This window comes from Vitis riparia, unplaced genomic scaffold (assembly GCF_004353265.1).
Source record: "Vitis riparia cultivar Riparia Gloire de Montpellier isolate 1030 unplaced genomic scaffold, EGFV_Vit.rip_1.0 scaffold504_pilon_pilon, whole genome shotgun sequence".
NCBI lineage: Eukaryota > Viridiplantae > Streptophyta > Magnoliopsida > Vitales > Vitaceae > Vitis > Vitis riparia.
In genome coordinates, this window is record NW_023269691.1 from 66,368 (window position 1) to 88,479 (window position 22,112).

Below are 22,112 nucleotides of genomic sequence, written 5' to 3' on the forward strand. Positions count from 1 at the left end.
TAATGTATTGAATCATACAAAATGGCCAAGAACAAATTAAAGGCTAATGTTGAAAGCTAGTATTTGACATTCAAAACTAAATAGAGATGTTCATTAATTGCTCGAGGAGTGAGTCCTATGCACTCCTCTAGACAAAAAATTTACTCACTTATTCATATCAAATGCAAAAAAGCTCACCGTAAAATTAATGAAAAGACACTGAAAAGGCCATTAATAAAAGCTTGAAAGTAGCTCAAAAGGTGCACAAAATTGAGAGGAATGATATTATATATGATTATAAGAGTAGCTAATGCACAATTAAATCAAAGAAAACTAAATAAACATATATATGCTTGTGGAACCAAGGTTAATTTGCAAGGATACATTTCCAACTGAAGCTTGAAGAAGATCTCTTGCCCTCTTATTTAATCATAGTGAATCAATGGTTAATAATGAAATATATATATAGCCACAAGTACAGCATGAAGGAATGGTGGAAAGTATTACACTTCACTGACCAGTAACGAAAGAAAATAGAAATTAGAACTTAAACAAAATTGAGTTTTAGTTAATAAGATAACCATAGTGCAATCAAATACACCCAAACAACTTTATTTTTCTTTATATTCTGTCTTATTTAACAAATTAATCAGGACACAGAAAACAGTACATCATCTTTCTCTACTTTTCTTCGTTTGTACCACGCAGAAAACCATTATCTTGCATCACTTACTGGTAAAGAAATTGCCCACCATGCTATGTGTAGCAGTGGATAATTCAGCACCACGCAAATAGCAGTGAGCTGATGATTTTCTAAGCAAGTATGCATTATCTTCTGGATTCTGTTCAGCATTTTCCCCCATCATTCTTATTATCTCTAGTTCCAACACTACTTCCTTCATTGTGGGTCTGTCCTCCCCTTTTATGCTTAGGCATCTTTTCGCAAGTTGAGCAACTTTCAAAATCTGCATATGGTTTCCATTGTTCACTATACAATCCTCAAGAACCTGAAATAAGCTGTCATCTTTCAGGGCAAAAAGGAAAAACATAGTTAGAATTCTCTGCTCCTTGGGTCTATCAAAAAATAGTGCTTTCTTGCCTGTGAGTAGCTCTACAAGGACCACTCCGAAACTATAAACGTCACTTTTCTCGGTCACTTGGTTTGTCTGCATAGACTCCGGGTCTAAGTATCCAGGAGTTCCCTGAACAGCCGTAGATAACTGAGTTTGATCCAATGGAATCAATCTTGAAGCTCCAAAGTCACACACCTTTACGTTGTACTCCGCATCTAAGAGTATATTGGTAGACTTAACATCTCTATGAATGATAGGCGTAGATGCCACAGAATGTAAATAATATAGGGCTTCTGCGGTTTGGATGGCAATCCTTAAACGAGTTTCCCACATAATAGCAGATGCCTTATTTTCGTTATGTATGTGGTCGGAGAGGGTGCCATTGTTGATGAACTCGTAGACTAGTAAAGGCACTTGTGTTTCCAAACAGCAACCCAAGAGTTGTATCACATGACGATGGTTTATTTGAGATAGAATACCCACCTCATTTATGAAGTCTTTACCTTGGCTTTGTTCCACCATCTTGGACTTCTTAATTGCAACAATCCTACCATCGGTTAAAGTTCCTTTATAAACTGTGCCAAAACCTCCTCGGCCGATGATATTGCTCTCATCATAATTTTTGGTGGCTTTCTCAAGCTCTTCAAAGGTAAAAATTTTAATTCTTTCGGTAGATCCTTGCCTTGAGAGTTGTCGTAGCTCTGAACCACCATTTTGTTGAAAATATTTCTTTTTGAGTTTGATGAACCTTCTTTTCTTCAAAGCCCAATACAGCCAAGTGCTGCTCACCAGTAATACGAGCAAGGCAATTCCAATGCCTAAATTAATAAAAATAAATTGAAAGTTAATTATCATTTTTATAACCCAAGATTTGAGATTTCATGCTACGTCCTCTTTACATGATGATCATAAGAGACAATTATTCTAAAGTTTTTTACTATAGTCTTTTATGATTGAAATTACTCAATCACAAAAAGTCTTGCGCAAATATGAATAGGAGATATTAAACATCTGAGAGAACTGCTATAATATGGGCTGAGATAGAATTATTAGTAAATAGTAAGTGCACTGACCCATGGCAGCGTGAATCATTTGCAAGCGATTGGGAATACAGCGTTGACCATCGATTTTGCCATCTCCATGGTACCACATGGGGCAAGAACAAATATAATTTCCTTGGGTATTGACGCATGTTTCTGGATTTTCACACTTATTGAGGTTGAAATTCTCACATTCATTTATATCTGTGAAATAAAAAAGGAAAAGAATTAAGCCTAGTGTGAAGATACATTGGACAACTCGAAATATAAATTCAAGTACCTTGGCAACCAGGCTCAAGGTATGGGTTCCCTTGGTAACCCTCTGAGCAGTTGCAAAGATAGCCCCAACCCGTTTTCCTCTTATTGCAGCTGCTGTTCCCCTTGCATGCGTAATTGGTCTGGCTGTTTTCATCTACTACTTGACATGTTTCCTTGCCAAATGCCCAATCAAATACCATAGGAAGCTTCTCTATAACCTTCAAATCTTTTAGATGGTCGGAGGAGAAAGTGAAGTGAGATTCTTCCACAATAAAGGCATAGCCGCAGGGATTGAATTCCCAGATTTCAGAATAATTGTAGAAGGTGCCCAATGTCAAACTTATATCTGATAATTCATCAGGGATGGAGGTCTGGCAACAACCAGTTCCAGAGCAAGATCCATTTCGGACATCTGTGATGTTGTCACAAAATGACATGCACCCAGTTCTGTAGCTTTCCTCACCTCTTTGACCTCTAAACCAGGCATAAGTGTCGCAACCAACCATAGTGAACTTGTTTCTGGTACTTGAGATGTTGAATTGGCCCGGCGTCAGATGGGAACCGTAAGAATAGAGGGAGTCAAGCCCACCGAACCTGTTGTAACAGTCATGGCTTACGTTGTTCAAGATGAGCAACTCACCCTCCAGCGAAATATCCAGCACTTGGATATTGTTTCCCTCTGGAGACGATTTGCCTAATAGCAGTTTGGGAGGGTTGGAGGAATGGTTACAAGTAACTAGGAAATAAGAGCTGAGGTAACACTGCTCTTCATTAGTGCCAAACGGATATGGGATGCTAACATCCCCACATTTGTCTAGGCAACCTTCCTTGGCTTGACCAACTGTTGCAGCAGCAGCTGTAGCTGAAGCCAATAGCAGCAAACATACTAGCATAAGTCGCACGATCATTCCTGCCTACTTCTTTCTGTTTCAGGCTGAGAGCTGATTTTGGTATGGGGAACTTCCTATGGGTGTTAGCCGCCTTGTGTTGATGAGATCCATCTGAGACTTGGGAGGGAAGACTGAGTCAATGGATCTCGTGATATACAAAATTTCTTACCAGTATGGCAGTATCTCATGCTAGTCAGATAGAGACGGAAGCTAGAGCTGAGAAGTCACCAACTTGCATAGATCTTAACAACCCGTCTTGATCAACCAGCACGCACTCAAAGTTTAACTTAGCCGCTTCTTCCTAACTTTTTGGAAAACTTAGGATGATTTCTAGCCGGCATTATTGAAACGCTCATTCATGTCATCGAGGACATCTTCAAGTTACAAAATAATCTTTTATCATGTAACGAAAATGATTTATGAATTATTTTTCTATTATTATATATTTGCATATGTGTAAACTACAATCCTTCGTAAAAAAAATAAAAATAAATTATTTTGGTCCTTCTATCGAGTAATTAGAGTTAAGGGTTTGAAGAGATTGTGCTCCAGATTGAAGAAGAAGCCCATGTGGTAATTTCAATCTTAGGGTGTGCTGAAGATTATTTTTACTCGAATTGTTTTTAGTGGAAGTGTTTTCTTAGAAAATGTTGTTAGAAGAATCACCTACCAAATGTTTCTCCATAACATACTAAAGGTGATTTTCTAACATTATAAGTGATTTCTCAAAATTTTTAAAGTATTTCCTAAATTTTGTCAAACACCTAATGTAATATTTTTTTAGGCTAAAAACACTTTTTAGAATTATTGTTAAACGGACTCTTAATTTAGTAAGTGTTAATATCAGTGCTTACCAACTCCTTCACATGCTTTATTAGATGTGCGATGAAATTTAGACCATTGAATAACTATACAAATAAATAAGATCAAAATATAAGAGTGCAAGCAAATGGAATTCAAGTTCAAATTATTGGAACCTAGAGGTCAAGTTCAAACTATTGGAACCTAGGAGGCCATGTGAGAGCATTGAATGAGGATGCTTCTTTTTACTTACCCAAAAGGTATGGATAAATATATAAATAAATAAGATCAAAATATGAGGTCTTGTTTGACAACTATTTTCAAAAATAGTTTTTTGTTCTTTAAAATAAAATAACAAAATAAACATTTGACAACCAGAAAATTATTTTCTGTTTTTAGTTCTTAAAAACCAAAAAACACGATATTTTCAAATAATATGTTTTAGTTGTTTTCAATTGTTTTATAAGGACCATTTTAAAAAATAATTATACAAATATGTAAAATGATTAAAAATAATTAAACCTAAGCACCACAAGTTATGCACTCAAATTATTCACTTCCCAACCTGTGCTCTTCATCCAAGCACACTACAAATTGAGCACATCTTCTCCTTTGATTTAACCAAGACACAACAACCACGCATCACTATGGCTAAAACACTTTGTGCACCCATCCAAGCACATTATAAATTGTGTACCTCTTCTCCTTTGATTTAACCAATGCACCACAACCATGCATCTCTATTGTTAAAACACTTTGTGCATCCACAATTGCACACCTACTTCTCTTTTATCTTATGTTTGTGTACCAACACTATGAACCACATTTGTAACTTTTCCTCCTTTGTTTTTAACTTAGTATTTTCTTTTTTTACATTTATTGAAATTCTCTAAATGTTCATCTTCCTTTCTTTAGGGGACCTTTAACACCTTAAAGCTTCCTACTATAGGTATCATGGAACAACCCAAAAATTCAACTAAGAATCAACCCAAACAACATTAACCTTTTCATCCCAAAATATTGAAAATTTGAGTGACTTCTTTGAGGGCAGCAAATCATTTTATAATTCCTTATCTATTTTCTCATATGTTTTTGGAAGTATCAAAATGTTTAAATTTTCTCAAGTAGATCAAGAAATATTTTTTTTTTAAAACATATTTTGATTTGTTTCTTAGTTCATTAAATAAATTGGGAATATCATATGATTTTTGGATTTGATTTTTCGATTGTTGGAAAGACTTGCATCCCTCAGAGGCTAAGGCAAATCCACTAGAGTATTGAAGGTGTTGCATTGTGGATGTGGATCATGATATAGGTATTGGAGAGTTAGTCTTTAGGATAAACGACTAGGTAAATCTATGTATATTGATCTCATATAGTGAATTATTAGATTAGATATCCTAGATTTTGTGGTGTTTTATCTTCATAGTTGGTGTGAAGGTTTTCCAAGTAAAATCGTTTGTTTCTTGTGTGGATGTGTTCTATTGCCTATTCATAATATCCCACAAGACTTACTTGTTTCAATAAGGCTTAATATCCACTTTGTGTATTATTAGGGTTAAGAATTTCAATCCATATATTATAATCTTTAACAAACACCTATTCACCCTCCTCTAGGTGTTACCCTACTGGAACATAGGTTTTTTTTTAGGGATAATGATGCAGTGCAACCCTATCCAATAAGGGTATTATTGGCCTTTGGTATGCCATTGATTGGAAATCGTTCCGTCCACCAGTAAGAGGAACATTTTGAGGCTAGCCACTTAGTGCAAGTTCCATAATATGATTATGGATTAGAGTAAATGTTTTTTTGAGAAATTCTTTTGTATATGATATGATTATGCAAAGTGCATTATGCTATTTTATCTTTGAATTAAAAGTGTTAAATATTTCAAAGAAAACGAATTTAATTGTTGACTTGGAAAAACTTACTTGCTAATTGATTTTTGTAAAAAAAATAAAATGATATCTCCCTAGATTTAATTGGATACTATACTTAATCCTTTTTATAGAATTATTTTTCTTTATTGAACTGTTGAGTTCACTCTTCTTCATTCCTTTTTTCAAGTACAACTGACATTGGTGAGGAGAGATTTAGAAACTACTATAGCATTGAATTATTATTATTATTATTATTATTATTATTTTATTTTTATTTTTTTAGGATGGTTTACTTAACACTGAATTCAATATTAATTTTTAGAATTTTTATTTAAGCGTGTGGGAGAATCATTGAGTTTATGATTTAAATATTTTATTTTAGTTTTGGTTTTGATTTGATATATGAAATTACTGTAGTGCCTTCAACCTTCAGGTTCAGGGTGTCACAAATGGTCACAATGTAAATAATTGAACTATGAATTGAATAAATAAAATTCAATTTGAAAAAAACAAAATTGAATATGATATCTTTCTTTTCTCTCTCCTTGGGTCCAATTTTAAAAACAAAAGGAAAGCATAGAGAAATAAAAAAAACCATAAAAATAAATAAAATTGTAACATGATGTTATTCTTTTTCTTTCTCTATAATCTAATATCAATACTGCAAATCTTTAAATACGATTTTCCTTTTATTACACTTGTTTTTCTATATTCTTTTTAACTTCTCTAAAATTTTTCATTAAAATAATAAATTCCAAATCAAATTATATTTGATATATAAATTTTATTAATGTTTAAAAAAAAACTAATTTAACTAGTACTAAAAAGTTACGTAACTCAATAACATTAGAAAGTCATAAACCAAAACTTATTTTAAATGAATTGGATAGTTATATATATATATATATACAATTTTTTTCACTAGGCAAATAAACTCCAAATTAAGTAAGACTTAATGTGTTAAATTTATTAACGAGTCTAGTAATTTCTAAAAATAACTTAAAATTCAAATAGTGTAAAAGTAACTTAAAACTCTAATAGTGACTTAATTAATACTATAAATTTATAGACAAAAATTGGTATAAAACAACTATTGTTTCTCTTCTACATATAATCATTATTTTATTTTATTTTTCATTAGGCAAATGAAATCCAAGTTAAACAAGACTTAATGCATTGAATTCATTAATGAGTTTAGTAATTTTTAAAAATAACTTAAAATTCAAATAATGATCCAATTAATATCAGAAATTTATGGACAAAAATTAGTTTAGAACGACTCTATTGCTTTTTTTCTACATAGAATCATTATATTCCAAATTTTTTTTCACTAGGCAAATAAACTCCAAATTATACAATACCTAATGTGTTAGATTTAGTAATAAGTCTAGTAATTTTTAAAAATAATTTGACACTGAAATAATAAACTCATTAATGCCATAAATTTATAAATAAAAATTGGTTTATAATGACTCTAGGTAAATAGATTATAAATTAAGATATAAGTAATAATTTAAAATTGTTTAATGAATCTTTTAATTTTTAAGAATAATTTGGAATAAAAAACTAATCCAATTGATTACAGATTAAATCAAAACATTATAAAATATTATATTCATAATTGAGTACTAAAGGTGTGTATGTAATAAAAACTTGGGCTTATTTACATGTAAAAAAAATTAAACTTTATTATTTATTCATTTTAAATAAAATACTATTGACAATTATTATTTTAAAATTAATATTATTATTTATTTATAACAAAAATTACAAAGATGTTAATATCCTTATGTTTCTAACATATAATAAAATAGCATTTAAAAAAAAAATTATGATTTAAAAAAATATAATTTATGATTTTATTATAATATTACTATTCATGTTTTACTAAAAACTATTTATTTTTTAATTTATTTGTAATTACAAAACTATTTTTTTTTTATCTTTAATAAGACTTGAATTAAATTTAATAATATTATATAAATCAAATTTACAATGTTTTTACAAAATAAAAAATAATTTTGAAAACAATTTATTCAAACAAGGTTTTTATTTTTTATTTTTAAAAATTGTTTTTTTTTTAAAATAACTTGCCAAATACCTTTGTTTTTGTAAAACACTGAAAGACTATTTTTTGTTTTTGTTTTTTTTTTTTTTTAAACTTGAAAACTGTTTTTTAAAACAAGTATCAGAAAACATGTTCAAATGTGACCTTAGTTTCCAAAAAGGTGGTGATTTTTGCTTTCTATTTTGGGTATGGAAATTGTTTGAAAATAAGGGTTGCTGAAATTTGATGAAATTAACTCGAAATTTATAAAATATTAAAAGAACTTCTAATTAGCCAAGGATTGAGGGTCCCATGAATTCAGTCCTCACACACTTAACTAGTGCCTAGAAACATCTATAGGTTAGATTACCAAAGAGAGTTGAAACAAGTGATTAATTAGTTCAATTAGTTTTAGCTAGCTCTGTAATTAGTTAGCAGAGCTAACTAATTCCAAAATTTTCTAGTTACACCTATATATATGTATACAACTCAAGAAGACAAGATGTGAACTAAGCTACTGTTACCAATACAAAGAAGACTCTTTATAATTGTTTTCCTTAGTTCATCAATCAAACATGGTATCAGAGCCAGAACGACTTGCGTCTATGGCTTAAATTGCTACAATGAATGCTAGTCTCTCTTCATCAAGCATTTCTTGCACAAGTGGAACAACATTGATGGCAGCCCCTTATCTGACATTCTTATCTACCCTTCCTTAACTATCTTTGAAATTAACTCACAAGAAATAACTATGGATTCTAGCGTTCACAAGTTCTTCCGACTATTCAAGCTCTTGATCTTGAAGGATATTTGCTTGGAACAATAATGTGTTCTCGTTTCATCTCAAATGGAGATGACAATTCTTTAATAATCAACCAAAATTTTTTTAATCTAGAATAGAACAGACTAGTCCATCATGAGTTGAATTCTTTCTTCTATTTCGAAATCGATGTTTGGCCATATTGTTTGATGTAAAACTGCTATTGAAGCGTGGAGTACTTTCTATCAATTGTTCTTCATCAACTTCAAATCTCAGGTGCAACATCTTCAAAATAAGTTGTAAGAAACTTCAAAACACTCCCTAAGCATTGTTGATTATTTTATGTAAATGAAGGAAATTGTAGATACTTTGTATGCAATTAATGTACCTATCTCGATGATCAATTGTTGATGCACATTTTTGGTGGTTTAAGTCATGAATTTGATGTTGTAATTGTCAATTTTCAGTTAAGGAAATATTTTGTTTATCTTGAAGAAGCTTAATCCCTCTTTCAAAATTATGAGATGAGACTTCAAAAACTCAACTTTGTTTCAAATATCCATATTGGTCCCTCTACAAATCTTGCTGTCAAACAAGGTCACAGAAAAAACAGTTATCAATTTTCTAAGGCTCCTAACAATAGTCCTTTTTGTTGTGGTTGAGGAAGAGGAAGTGAAAACAAGCCTGTCTGTCAGTTATGTGGCAAAGTTGATAATATTGCACTGGAATGTTATTATCATTTCAACATTAGCTTCATAGGATCACAAGTACATTCACAATATGAAAATTTTGCTCCATCTCAAGGCACTCATTTATAAGACAATGCTCAAGCTTACTTTGCCATGCCAGCCATTGTCAATGACCTTAACTAGTAAATGGATACAAGAGTCACAAATCACATTACTGCTGATCTCAATAAGCTAACTCTCAAGACAGGCTACAAAGACAAGGAAAAACTTTTTGTTGGAAATGATAATTCTTTAAAGATTTGTCATATTGGTTCTTCAACTATATCATCAAATTTTTTTTATCACACCCATTATATCTTAATGATATCTTACAGGTGCTTGCAATTACAAAAAATTTATTAAGTATATCTAAATTCACCAAGGACAACAATGTCGTTGAATTCTATAATGATTATTGTTTTGTTAAGGACAAGAACATGAGGAAGATTTTGATGCAGGGCAAGCTTAAAAGAGGGCTTTATGATGTTCCAGTGCTCTCAGGAAGTTCAAAATCTATCTCACATTCTGGTTCTAGTTTTCCTTTAATTTCTCTAGCATAGGTCAGATCTAATGAGGCTTCTATCAAAATTGTGAACACTTGGCATTGTAGGCTTGGTCATCTTCATGCTCAAGTGTTAAATAAAGTACTCAAGAATTTAATTATGTCTCTAAGAACTGACTACCTTTGATTCTGTGATGCTTATCAGTATGGAAAAGCTTGTCAAACAAATTTTTGAACGCATTGAATAAAAGTACTTCTACTCCATTAGAAATAGTATATTATGGTATTTGGGGACCTTCACCTATTTTGTCTATAAAAGGCTATCAATATTACATTCACTTTGTGGATGATTTTACTCGCTATACGTGGATATTTCCAATGAAGTTAAAATTTGAAACAAAAGATATTTTTTTGCAATTTCAAAGCTTTGTAGAAAAATAATTCAATAGAAAATTAAAATGTCTTCAAACTGCTTGGGGAGGTGAATATAAGCCTCTTTTGCCCATTCTAGCTTAACAAGGTGTGGTTTTCAAACATCCATGTCCTCATACTCATCAGCAAAATGGAAAAGCAAAACAAAAACATAGACATATAGTTGAGGTTGGATTAACGCTCTTGGCATAAGCACACATGCCTCTTTATTTCTAGTGGGATGCTTTTGTGATTGTAGTATTTTTTATAAATAGATTGCCCACCCAAGTTCTCAATCATACTTCTTCTTTTGAATATCTTTAACATAGAAAACCATATTCTAAGCTTCTAAGCGTTTTTGGTTGTGCTTGCTTTCCTCATCTAAGGCCTTATAATAAACACAAGTTTGCCTTTCATACTTCCAAGTGTGTTTTCCTTGGTTATAACTTGGTGCATAAAGGGTATCATTGTTCGAGTTCTTCAAGTCAAATTTACATAGCCAAGAGTGTCTCATTTGATGAAGATGGTTTCCCTTTTGCCACTAGTTTTCAAGTTAAAAGGTCCAGTGCTACTGATTTCGCTTTTACTGCCATAAACGAATCCACTATCTTTAGTATGTGGCATGTTCCTTCACCAAATGATTCTTTAACTTCTATTATAGTTATTTTACCTAAAACAATAGTTTCATCATCATCTTTGGCTAGTGCATCTATTAAAAATAAAGTGTTACAACTTGCTAAAACTAATACTATTGAGGATCCCAATATTTTACAATCTGAGAATCAAGTCAATGATGAGAATCAAATTGTTAAATCTAATTCTTCATCTATTCAAAATACTCATCCTATGCAAATTAGATCCAAGTTTGGAAATTTCAAGCCAAAGGTCTTCTTTGCCAAACAAAAATTAAATACTCCGGTTGTGGAACCTACTAGTGTGGAACAAGCTCTATTGGATTTAAACTAGAAAAAGGCAATGGATGATGAATATGATTCCTTTTTTGTCAAATAACACATGGAGCTTAGTGCCTCATACACAAGATATAAAACCTATGAACAACAAATGGATTTTTCGAGTAAAATATAATCCTACAAATAGTAGGGCTTGATTACTTTGATGCCTTTAGTCCTATTATCAAATCATCAACCATTCATCTAGTGCTTACTATTGTTGTTACAAAAGGTTGGTATATTCAACAAATTGATATCAACAATGTATTTTTAAATGGAGACCTACAAGATATTGTGTACATGATTCAATTGATTGGTTTTATTGATCAACATGCTCCACACCATATTTGCAAGCTACACAAGGCTCTATATGGTCTAAAACAAGCACTAAGGGCTTGGTTTGACAAGCTTAAAATTGCTCTATTGCATTGGGGTTTTGAAAATTCAAAATTTGATACTAGTTTTTTCATAAATAAATCTGAAAGCAAATTACTACTCTTGTTCGTCTATATAGATGACATTTTGATAACTTAGTGATGATACTAATTTGATTCAATAGGTAATGAAGGATTTAAATGAAAAGTTTGCATTAAAGACTATGGAAAGGATTTGAGACATATAAAAATCAAACCGGTCTTTACATAACCCAAACAAAGTATACTTTGGATATTTTGGAAAAGGCTACGATGGAAAAAGCTAATCCAAGTTCAAGAGTTCTTTCGATTGGGGTTAAGTTATACTCAAATGACAATAAATTATTTGAGCAAGCCTCCCTGTATCGAAGTGTCATTGGGAAAAACTTCAATATCTGACTATGACTCGACTTGATATATCTTTTGTTGTAAACAAACTTAGTAAAATTCCTCATGCACCTACAGTTTAACAATAGCATGCCTACAAAAGAGTACTGAGGTGCCTAAGAGGCACAATTGGATATGGCTTGAAATTTCAACCAACAAAAGGTTTGGTCCTTGAAGGATTCTCTAATATGGATTGGGCTAGTAACATTAATGATAGGTGGTTTACCAGTGGTTATTATATTTTTCTTAGAGGAAATTTGATTCAATGAAGTTCTTGAAAGCAAAAGATTGTAGCAAGGTCAAGTTTTAAGAGTGAGTATTAAGCTTTAGCTCAAGCCGCAACTGAAATAGTTTGGCTACAAAGCTTATTTGCTAAACTTGGAGTCAAAACTATGCATAGTCCTATATTGTGGTGTGATAACATTGGAGTAGGATCTTTAGCCTCAAATCCTATGTTCCATGCAAGAGCAAAACATATAGAGATTGACATTCATTTTGTGAGAGAAAAAGTTATTGCAAAAGAGCTGGATGTAAGGTATGTGCCAATTGAAGAACAACTTGCAGATCTATTGACTAAGCCCTTAACCACTACTCGATTTGAACTACTTTGTGACAAGATCATAGTTGCCAAGGCATAGCATCGCTTGAGGGGGCAAGTTGAAACAAGTGGTTAATTAGTTTAGTTAGTTTCAGCTAACTCTATAATTAGTTAGCAGAGCTAACTAATTCCAAAATTTCTAGTTACACCTATATATATGTATAAAACTCAAGAAGACAAGATGTGAACTAAGCTATTGTTACTAATACAAAGAAAATCTTTGTAATTGTTTTTCTTAGTTCATCAATCAAACAAAGGGTATTCCTAGCTGGTTGGTTTTCAATAAGCTCTCAATTAATATGTTCCAAAAGTATACTAAGACTATAACTTTGCCAATTAGTTTTCTACTAAGTTCCTTACATTTTCTTCTCTTGTGAATCTCAGTAGTAAGAGCATTATTTGAGAGATTTTGAGTCAAAAAAACCAAAGACCCCCAAGAAATCAAAATAGATCCATTAGTTTTCTTCCATAAAAAAAAGGCTATGGTTGAAACCTAGTGTTTGACATTTAAAACTGAAGAAGTGAATCCTATGTACTCCTCCTTAGAAAAAAAATTTGCTCACTTATTTAAATGCAAAAAATTAAGCATCATAAAATTAATAAAAAGACATAGGAAAGGTCATCAATAAAAGCTTGTTCACAAAATTGAGAGAGATATAATTTTAAGATGCTCGCATGCATGCATGCGCGCGCGCGCACACACACACACACAACTATAACATCAAATAATAGTGGAAGGTATAACATGTCATTGATCAATAACAAAGAAAATATAAATTAAGGCTTTGTTTGAGAAGTATTTTCAAAAACAATTTTTGAGAATACTTTTTTAAAACTATTTTATAATGTTTTATAGAACAAAACTATTTTGGAAAATGAAATATTTTTAACCTATTTTCTTTATTTTTAAATATGTTTCAAAAATAACTTTTCTAGTAGTATTTTATTTTTAATCATTCTTCATATTTGCATAATTATTTTTCTATTTTTTCTTTTTAAGAAAAGAAAATTATCTTTAAGCAAAGAAAACCATTTTTGTTTACTAATTGTCAAATGTGTTTTTCTATTTATTTATTGTTTTAAAACCTAACACGATATTGAGTTTTACTTAATACGATAACCATAGATGCAGTCAAATGCACTCTCACCTATTTAACTAATTAGGACACACCAAACAGTATATCATCTTTCTCTATTTTTCTTTATTTGTCCTATCACACACAAAACCATTAGTTATTCATTACATCATACCCTTGATCTTTTCATCATTTCAATCATCCTTGAGTGGTTTTACTTGGAGTTGCGGACCACGATCTCCCTTTTGATCAATCTTTTAGAGCTTAGAGATCACAACCCTGAGCTATTCATTGCATCACAACCTCGAGTTATTCATTAATCATAGTCTTGAGTTATTCATTACATTATAACATTGAGTTTTTCACCATTTCAGTTACCCTTTGAGTGGTTTCACTTGAAGTCGACGGACCACGATCTTCTTTTTGGCTAATATTTCAAAGTCCAAAGCTCACAACTTTAAGTTGTTAATTGCATCACAACTCCAAGTTGTTCATTGTAACATAACCCTAAGTTGTTCATTGCATCATAACCTCGAGTTGTTCATTGCATCATAGCCTTAAGTTTTTCATCATTTCAGTCACCTTTCAGTGACCACTCGATGTTGCAGACAGAGACACCCCTTTAGCCCATTTCAAAGCCTAAGGCTCATAATCCTTAAGTTTCTCATCTCATTCATAACCCCGTACTATTCATATAGCCTAGAATTGTATATTGCATCAACGAACATAAGTTGTTCATTCATTCATCCCTAGTTAAAACTGTTCATCACATTTGCATTCACCTTTTCATCATACTATTTCTAAGTTTCTTCTCTCCCATTGCATGCGATGCAACCCTTTGAGTTCATAGTGCAAGTTTGATCGCATTGTTTGATGCCCCTCACTTTGTGTCCTCACATAGTACATGTGTAGACTTTTTTTTTTTTTTTTTGTGTTTGTTCTTGTATTCCTTGGTGGTTCAATTGCTACTTAGCTTTGACACTAATTTTCAAATCACTTTTAAAGGTCTTTTGTAGGGAGTCTTCCTATAGTGTAACTTTAGTGGCACCCTAGGAGTCCTCTTTCCTTGCTCAATATTTTGGGCTTGTTTGTTTTTGTTTTGGTCTGAGCAAGCCTAAGTTGTGTTATGCCAATTTTGGTGCTCTTTCTTGTTATTCGGTATAATTCACTTTGTTTCATTCATTATTCACACTTTCATTTCACTCAGGTGTTCACATTCCTTATACTTGTGAATTCTACCAAAGATGGACATATTTATAAACCCTAAAAATTGTCCTAAGCCCATTTCTTACTTTTGTTTTAGGCCATTTCCTTTTTCATATTTTCTAAGACTAGTTTTAGATGTTCTTTGTGGGCCTAAACCTGCATTTAGGGTCTCCCTTTAATTTGGTTTTAGTTCTGAAGAAGGAAAGCCTTGGTGGAGATGATGACATATGTCAAAATCTCCACCCTCCCTTGGCTTATAAATAAGGCTCTTGGGGTTCATTTTCAAATGACTTCTCTCTTGCATTTTGAAGGGAAACTATATCCAAATGTTGGGAGTGGAAAATGAAGAGAAGCATTGGGATATTTTGAAGAAGACATGGCTTAAAGATGAGGCTTTATGATACTAGAAACCAAGTGTTTCACTTGAGAGGAGATTCTTGGCTCGTTGCCCTTGTTTTGGGCAATATTGATGTACGTTTCTTTCCACCTTTGAGTGGTTGGTTTATTTAACATGCATGTTGTACTCTTGAGTTTGGCTTTGATCCTTTGGCTTTTAGATATACATAACTCATATATTCATCATCGGTTGCTTGTTTATTATTATTATGTCTTCTTGTATTTTCGTACTTGATTTTTGGTATCCATAATTTATTGGTTAATCGTCTTAGTTCCCTTCACTTGTTTAGTAGAGACCTCTTTGGGACTTAGAGGGTTGTTACCCTATGGTATCTTCTCAATAAATAATATGACCCTTGGGTCTAGACTCACTTTTCACAAACTTTGTTTTTCCTTCAAAAAAGATGTCATTTTATGGTTTTATTTCTTATGTTGTTTTTCCTTTTAAAAAAACAAAAATAAGTAGCTACTACAACTTTTTTGAAAATCTATTTTTCATAAATAAAAAACAAGTCTCGCCATCAAGTGAAGACATACTTAAAAATGTGGGTTCAAAGTAATATTAAAAAAAAAAAAAAGAAGTTTTAGAATAATTAATAAATTATCTAAAATTATAAATAAGAAATAGCATTTGATCACCCAAAAGGGTAATTAAAGCTTTAGAGTAATTAATAAAACTTCAGTTATTTTTATCAATAAATATTACTATAATTGTGAAATTACTGGCCTCAGAATGAGGCTAAGGCTATAGGTTAAATTTCCAATCCAACATGAGGACTAGCTTAATTAATTCCACAAGACACAACGAAATCCTGATCTTACATTCTTATAATAAAATTGAAACCAACGGCTAGTGCTTATTAAGTAAGCTCCAATAAGACCAACATTTGATTCCAAAAGCGTTTACGGGGTCAATTGGATTCGTATTAATGAACGTGGAGCAAGGTCGGACCGTTAAAGACCAAGACTTGTTTGAAGACTTCAATATTTGATTTAAGCAAATATTATGAGTGAAGTGGGCATGCATGGCTTGTCCCACTGTACCTTTTAATTAATGCAAGGCTATGGCTTGCCCTTTTTCATCTTCACGCCCCCAAGCTACTTTTGTGCGTTTGGAGCTTCTAGGGCATTGGAGGTGTGAAGAGAGACAGTCTGTAAGGCATTGAATGATACAAAATGGTCAGGAACAAAGTCCCCAGAGTGCTTAGTGAAATATCCACCACATGACCAGGTCAATCCACGGTTACCGATAACTGTAATTCATGATTTGAAGACCGATGCCTTGTTTGAAGACTTCACCATTTCAGTGAGACAAATTATTGATTAGCTGTTCATGAGCATGGCTTGTCCTACTGTACCTCTATCTTTTATTGCCATACATTATAAGCTGCCAAAAGAAAGTCTTATGCAAGGCGCTGTGGCTTCCACTGATTTCCTATTTGCGGCCAAGGTATTTTTATGTATTTGGACATTGTAGGATGGAGGGGGAATGCAAAAACAATCAGCCCAGCGATTTGAACACGCTATAAGGCTATACTGTATTGAATCATACAAAATGGCCGAGAACAAATTAAAGGCTAAGGTTGAAAGCTAGTGTTTGACATTTAAAACTAAATAGAGATGTTCATTAAATTCTCAAGGAGTGAGTTCTATATACTCCTTAGACAACAAATTTACTCACTTATTCATATTAGATGCAAAAAAGCTCACCATAAAATTAATGAAAAAACACTGGAAAGGTCATTTAAATTGAAAAAAACTAAATAAAAATATATGAGCTTGAAGAAGACCTCTTGCACTCTTATTTAATCATAGTGGATCAATGCTTTGATTAATAATGAAATATATATAGAGCCACAGCTACAGTATGAAGGAATAGTGGAAAGTATTACACTTCACTGACTAATAACAAAGAAAACAGAGATAAAAACTTACATAAAATTGAGTTTTACTTACTAAGACAACCATAGATATACAGTCAAATATTCCCACACAACTTTATTTTTCTTTATATTCTATCTTATTTAACTAATCAGGACACAGCAAACAGTACACCATCTTTCTCTATTTTTCTTTATTTGTCCATCACACAGAAAACTGTTATCTTGCATTACTTACTGGTAACAAGAAACTGCCCGCCATGCTCTGTGTTGCAATGGATGATTCACCACCACCCAAATAGTAGTGAGCATATGATTCTCCAAGCAAGTATGTATTTTCTTCTGGATTCTGTTCAGCATTTTCCCCAGTCATTCTTATCATCTCTAGTTCCAACACTACTTCCTTCATTGTGGGTCTGTCCTCCCCTTTTACGCTTAGGCACCTCTTCGCAAGCTGAGCAACTTTCAAAATCTGCATATGGTTTCCATTGTTCACTAGACAACCCTCAAGAACCTGAAATAAGCTGTCATCTTTCAGGGCAAAGAGGAAAAACATAGTTAGAATTCTCTGCTCCTTGGGTCTATCAAAAAACAGTGCTTTCTTTCCTGTGAGTAGCTCTACAAGGACCACTCCAAAACTATAAACATCACTTTTCTCGGTCACTCGGTATGTCTGCATAGACTCAGGGTCTAAGTATCCAGGAGTTCCTTGAACAGCTGTAGACAACTGAGTTTGATCCAATGGAACCAATCTCGAAGCTCCAAAGTCACACACCTTTGCATTGTAATCGTCATCTAAGAGTATATTGGTGGACTTAACATCTCTATGAATGATTGGGGTAGATGCTACAGAATGTAAATAATAGAGTGCTTCCGCAGTTTGGATGGCAATCCTTAAGCGAGTTTCCCACATAAGAGAAGATGCCTTATTTTCATTATGTATGTGGTCGGAGAGGGTGCCATTGTTGATGAGCTCGTAAACTAGTAAAGGCACTTGTGTTTCCAAACAGCAACCCAAGAGTTGTATCACATGACGATGATTTATTTGAGATAGAATGCCCACCTCATTTATGAAGTCTTTGCCTTGGCTTTGTTCCACCATCTTGGACTTCTTAATTGCAACAATCCTACCATCGGTTAAAGTTCCTTTATAAACTGTGCCAAAACCTCCTCGACCAATGATATTGCTCTCATCATAATTTTTGGTGGCTTTCTCAAGCTCTTCAGAGGTAAAAATTTTAATTCTTTCGGTAGATCCTTGCCCTGAGAGTTGTTGTCGAAGCTCTGAACCACCATTTTGTTGAAAATATTTCTTTTTGAGTCTGACGAACCTTCTTTTCTTCAAAGCCCAATACAGCCAAGTGCTGCTCACCAGTAATACGACCAAGGCAACTCCAATGCCTAAATTAATAAAAATAAATTGAAAGTCAATTATCATTTTATAACCCAATATTTGAGATTTCATGCTCGGCCATCTTACATAATAATCATAAGAGACAATTACTCTAATGTTTTTTACTGTAGTCTTTTTTATTGGCAAATTAACCTCGGTTATTGAAATTACTCGATCACAAAATGTCTCGCACAAATATGAATTAGAGATATTAAACATTTGAGAGAACTGCTATAGTATGAGCTGAGATAGAATTATCAGTAATTAGTAACTGCACTGACCCATGGCAGCATGAATCATTTGCAAGTGATTGAAAATACAGCGTTCACCATCTTTTCTGCCGTCTCCACGGTACCACATGGGGCAAGAACAAGTATGATTTCCTTGGGTATTGACGCATCTTTTTGGATGTTCACACATGTTGAGGTTGGAATTCTCACATTCATTTATATCTGTAAAATCAAAAAGGAAAAGATGCCTACTATGAAATCAATTCGTGAAAATATATTGGACAGTTCTAAATATAAATTCAAGTACCTTGGCAACCAAGCTCCAGGTATGGGTTCCCTTGGTAACCCTCTAGGCAGTTGCAAAGATAGCCCCAACCCGTTTTCCTCTTATTGCAGTGGCTCTTCCCCTTGCATGCGTAATTGGTCTGGGTTTTTTCATCTACTTGACATGTGTCCTTGCCAAATGCCCAATCAAATACCATAGGCTGCCTCTCTTTACTCATCAAATCTTTTAGATCGTTGGAGGAGAAATTGAAGTGAGATTCTTCCACAACAAAGGCATAGCCGCAGCGATTGAAATCCGAGATGTTTGAATAATTGTAGAAGCTGCCCATTATCAAATTTATAGTCGACAACCTATCAGGGATGGAGGTCTGACAACAACCATTTCCAGAGCAAGATCCATTTTGGTCTTCTGTAAGGCTGTTACATATTGAGATGCATCCAGTCCTGGATATTTGCTCACCTCTTTGACCTTCAATGCAGGCATAGGTGTCACAGCCAACCATAGTGAACTTGTTTCTGGTACTTGAGATGTTGAATTGGCCCGACCACAGTTGGGAACGACTATAGATAAGGTGGTCGACCTCACCAGAATCGTTGGAACGACATTGATAGCTTATGTAGTTCAAGATACGCAACTCACCCTCCAGCGAAATGTTCAGCACTTGGAGATTGTTTTTCTCTGAAGATAGTTCGCCTAGTAATAGTTTGGGAGGGTTGGAGGAATTGTCACAAGTAACTTGGAAATAACTGCTGAGGTAACAGTGCTCATCTGTGCCAAACGGATATGGGATGCTAACATCCCCACATCTGTCTAGGCAATCTTCCTTGGCTTGACCATTAACTGTTGCAGCTGCAGCTGAAGCCAATAGCAGCAAACCTACTAGCGTAAGTTGCACCACCATTCCTGCCTACTTTTTGTTTCAGGATGAGAGCTGATTTTGGTGTGGGGAACTTCCTGTGGGTGTTAGCCGCCTTTTATTGATAAGATCCATCTGAGACTTGGGAGGGAAGGCTTAGTCAATGGATGTTGTGATATACAAAATTTCTTAGCAGTATCCATCTCATGGTTACCAAAAGAAACCGACGCTAGAGCTGAAAAGTCACCCAATACCTTAAGAATCCGTCTTAATCAAACAGCACGCGCTCAAAGTTTTGCTTGACTCCTTCCAAGTTCTAACTTTTTGGAAGACTTTGGATGCATGATTTATGACTCCCATTATTAATAACGCCTTCATGTCATAAAAGGACATCTTCAAGTTATAAAATAATCTTTTATCATATAACTAAAATGATTTATGAAATTTATTTTCTATTATTATATACGTGTATATGAGTAAACTGCCATATATCCTTTGTTAAAAAAAAAAAAATTATTTTGGCCCTTCTATTGAGCAATTAGAATTAAGATTTTGAATAGATTGTGCTCACGATTGAAGTAGAAGCTCGTGTGGTAATTTCACCTGCCCTTCCTACAAAGAAACAAACCAGAATTTTCTTTTGTTCAAACTTTTGAAAATGGAAATTAGGGCCTTCCAATGCATATCTACACAATCAAATTTCTTGACGTACGTATTGGGAAAGACTAAATTTTCCAAGGTCAAAATCACTTATGATTGCTACAAGACATAGAATTAATGCACAGGATAGGTACTTGTTCACACGATAAGACTAGGCTAGGTAATACACCATTCACCATTGTTAATAAATTTGGCCCTTATGGTTATGTTCGGCTTTTGAAGAGTATTAAAAAAAGAAAAAAAAAAGAAGTAAAAACACAATTAAATGTAATTAAAAATTTATACTTTTTCAAATTACACAATCTTTATATCAAGTACTTAAAATAAGTTAAATGAGTTTAAAATAATATATAAAAATAATTTATTAATTTTAAATTTATTTTTTATTTTATTTTCTTTTTTTTCCTTTCTATTTTCTTTTCCTTTCATTTTCACCCAAATTTTTCTTGCAACCAAATATATCTCACATTTCTAGTAAACCATACTTGAGTTGGCAATGAATCAATAAGTTGCAAAGTCATTTGTTTTATAGGGCTAAAATTAGACCCCTCTGCAGACCCTTCCTACAGCCTTTTAGTATTAACACTTTCTGTAAGGACTCTTCCTTTATTTTGCAGTAGATCAATTCAAACTCGATCGACCAGAACTCACTAACCTGATTGAGGAGCTACTGCACTTCCTATTAGCATATTGATTTTGCATGAAAGCTAGAAAATTAAGCATTAAAGAACGATGGGCAGAAACATACAATGTGTGAGACCAGATTGAAAATATAACTAATTTGTTGGAAAGAAAACTATGAAGTAACCCAAAACAAACGGTAAGAAAAATAGATTAAGATTGCAGGAAAGAGAGAATGCATGTCCAAAGCTTGTTGGTTCATTAGAATGGGACGGCTTTTCAGTCTTAATTTACTGATTGCTGCAAACATATTGTTTATTGAGATAGAAACTACTGAGATACCATGCCTACCAAATCCTCCATCTACTTTATTGGATATGCGATTAAATTTAGACGGCTAGATAAATATATAAAGAAATAGGACCAAAGTAGAAAAGTACAAACAAATGGAATTCAAGTTCAGACTATTGGAATATGGAGAGGTATATATGTCATATGTGAGAGCACTCGGTTACTGATGCCTTTTTTGTTCCTACCCAAAAGATACCTATAGTAGAACCTAGGGGTGACAATTCCATTACATAAATCAATCCAAACACTAGGCATTTTACCACATAAGTCAATCCAAACTCAATATGGATAATAATAAAGTTAAAAATATAAATTCAAATATTGTCAAATTTTAAATAGGTAACACATCATGTAATTCATTTGATCCTTTTAATAATTAGGTTCTTTTATTAGGTAAAGAGTTAGGTCTTATATAAGTCTATAAAATTAATGTTTGAAT

General features: G+C 33.0%; 2 protein-coding genes across 2 annotated transcripts; both read right to left on the minus strand.

Annotated features, from left to right (window-relative positions):
* Positions 1–704: 704 nt before the first annotated feature.
* LOC117909958 (wall-associated receptor kinase 5-like) lies at positions 705–2,204 on the minus strand. Its single transcript, XM_034824003.1, has 2 exons — positions 2,126–2,204; positions 705–1,870 (listed from the first exon to the last, which is right to left on the minus strand). The coding sequence occupies exons 1-2, from the start codon at positions 2,202–2,204 to the stop codon at positions 705–707; spliced, it is 1,245 nt and encodes a 414-aa protein (XP_034679894.1).
* Positions 2,205–17,200: 14,996 nt separating this feature from the next.
* Positions 17,201–20,113, minus strand: LOC117909956 (wall-associated receptor kinase 2-like). Its single transcript, XM_034824001.1, has 3 exons — positions 19,207–20,113; positions 18,951–19,121; positions 17,201–18,677 (listed from the first exon to the last, which is right to left on the minus strand). The coding sequence occupies exons 1-3, from the start codon at positions 20,084–20,086 to the stop codon at positions 17,497–17,499; spliced, it is 2,232 nt and encodes a 743-aa protein (XP_034679892.1). The 5' UTR covers positions 20,087–20,113; the 3' UTR covers positions 17,201–17,496.
* Positions 20,114–22,112: the final 1,999 nt, after the last annotated feature.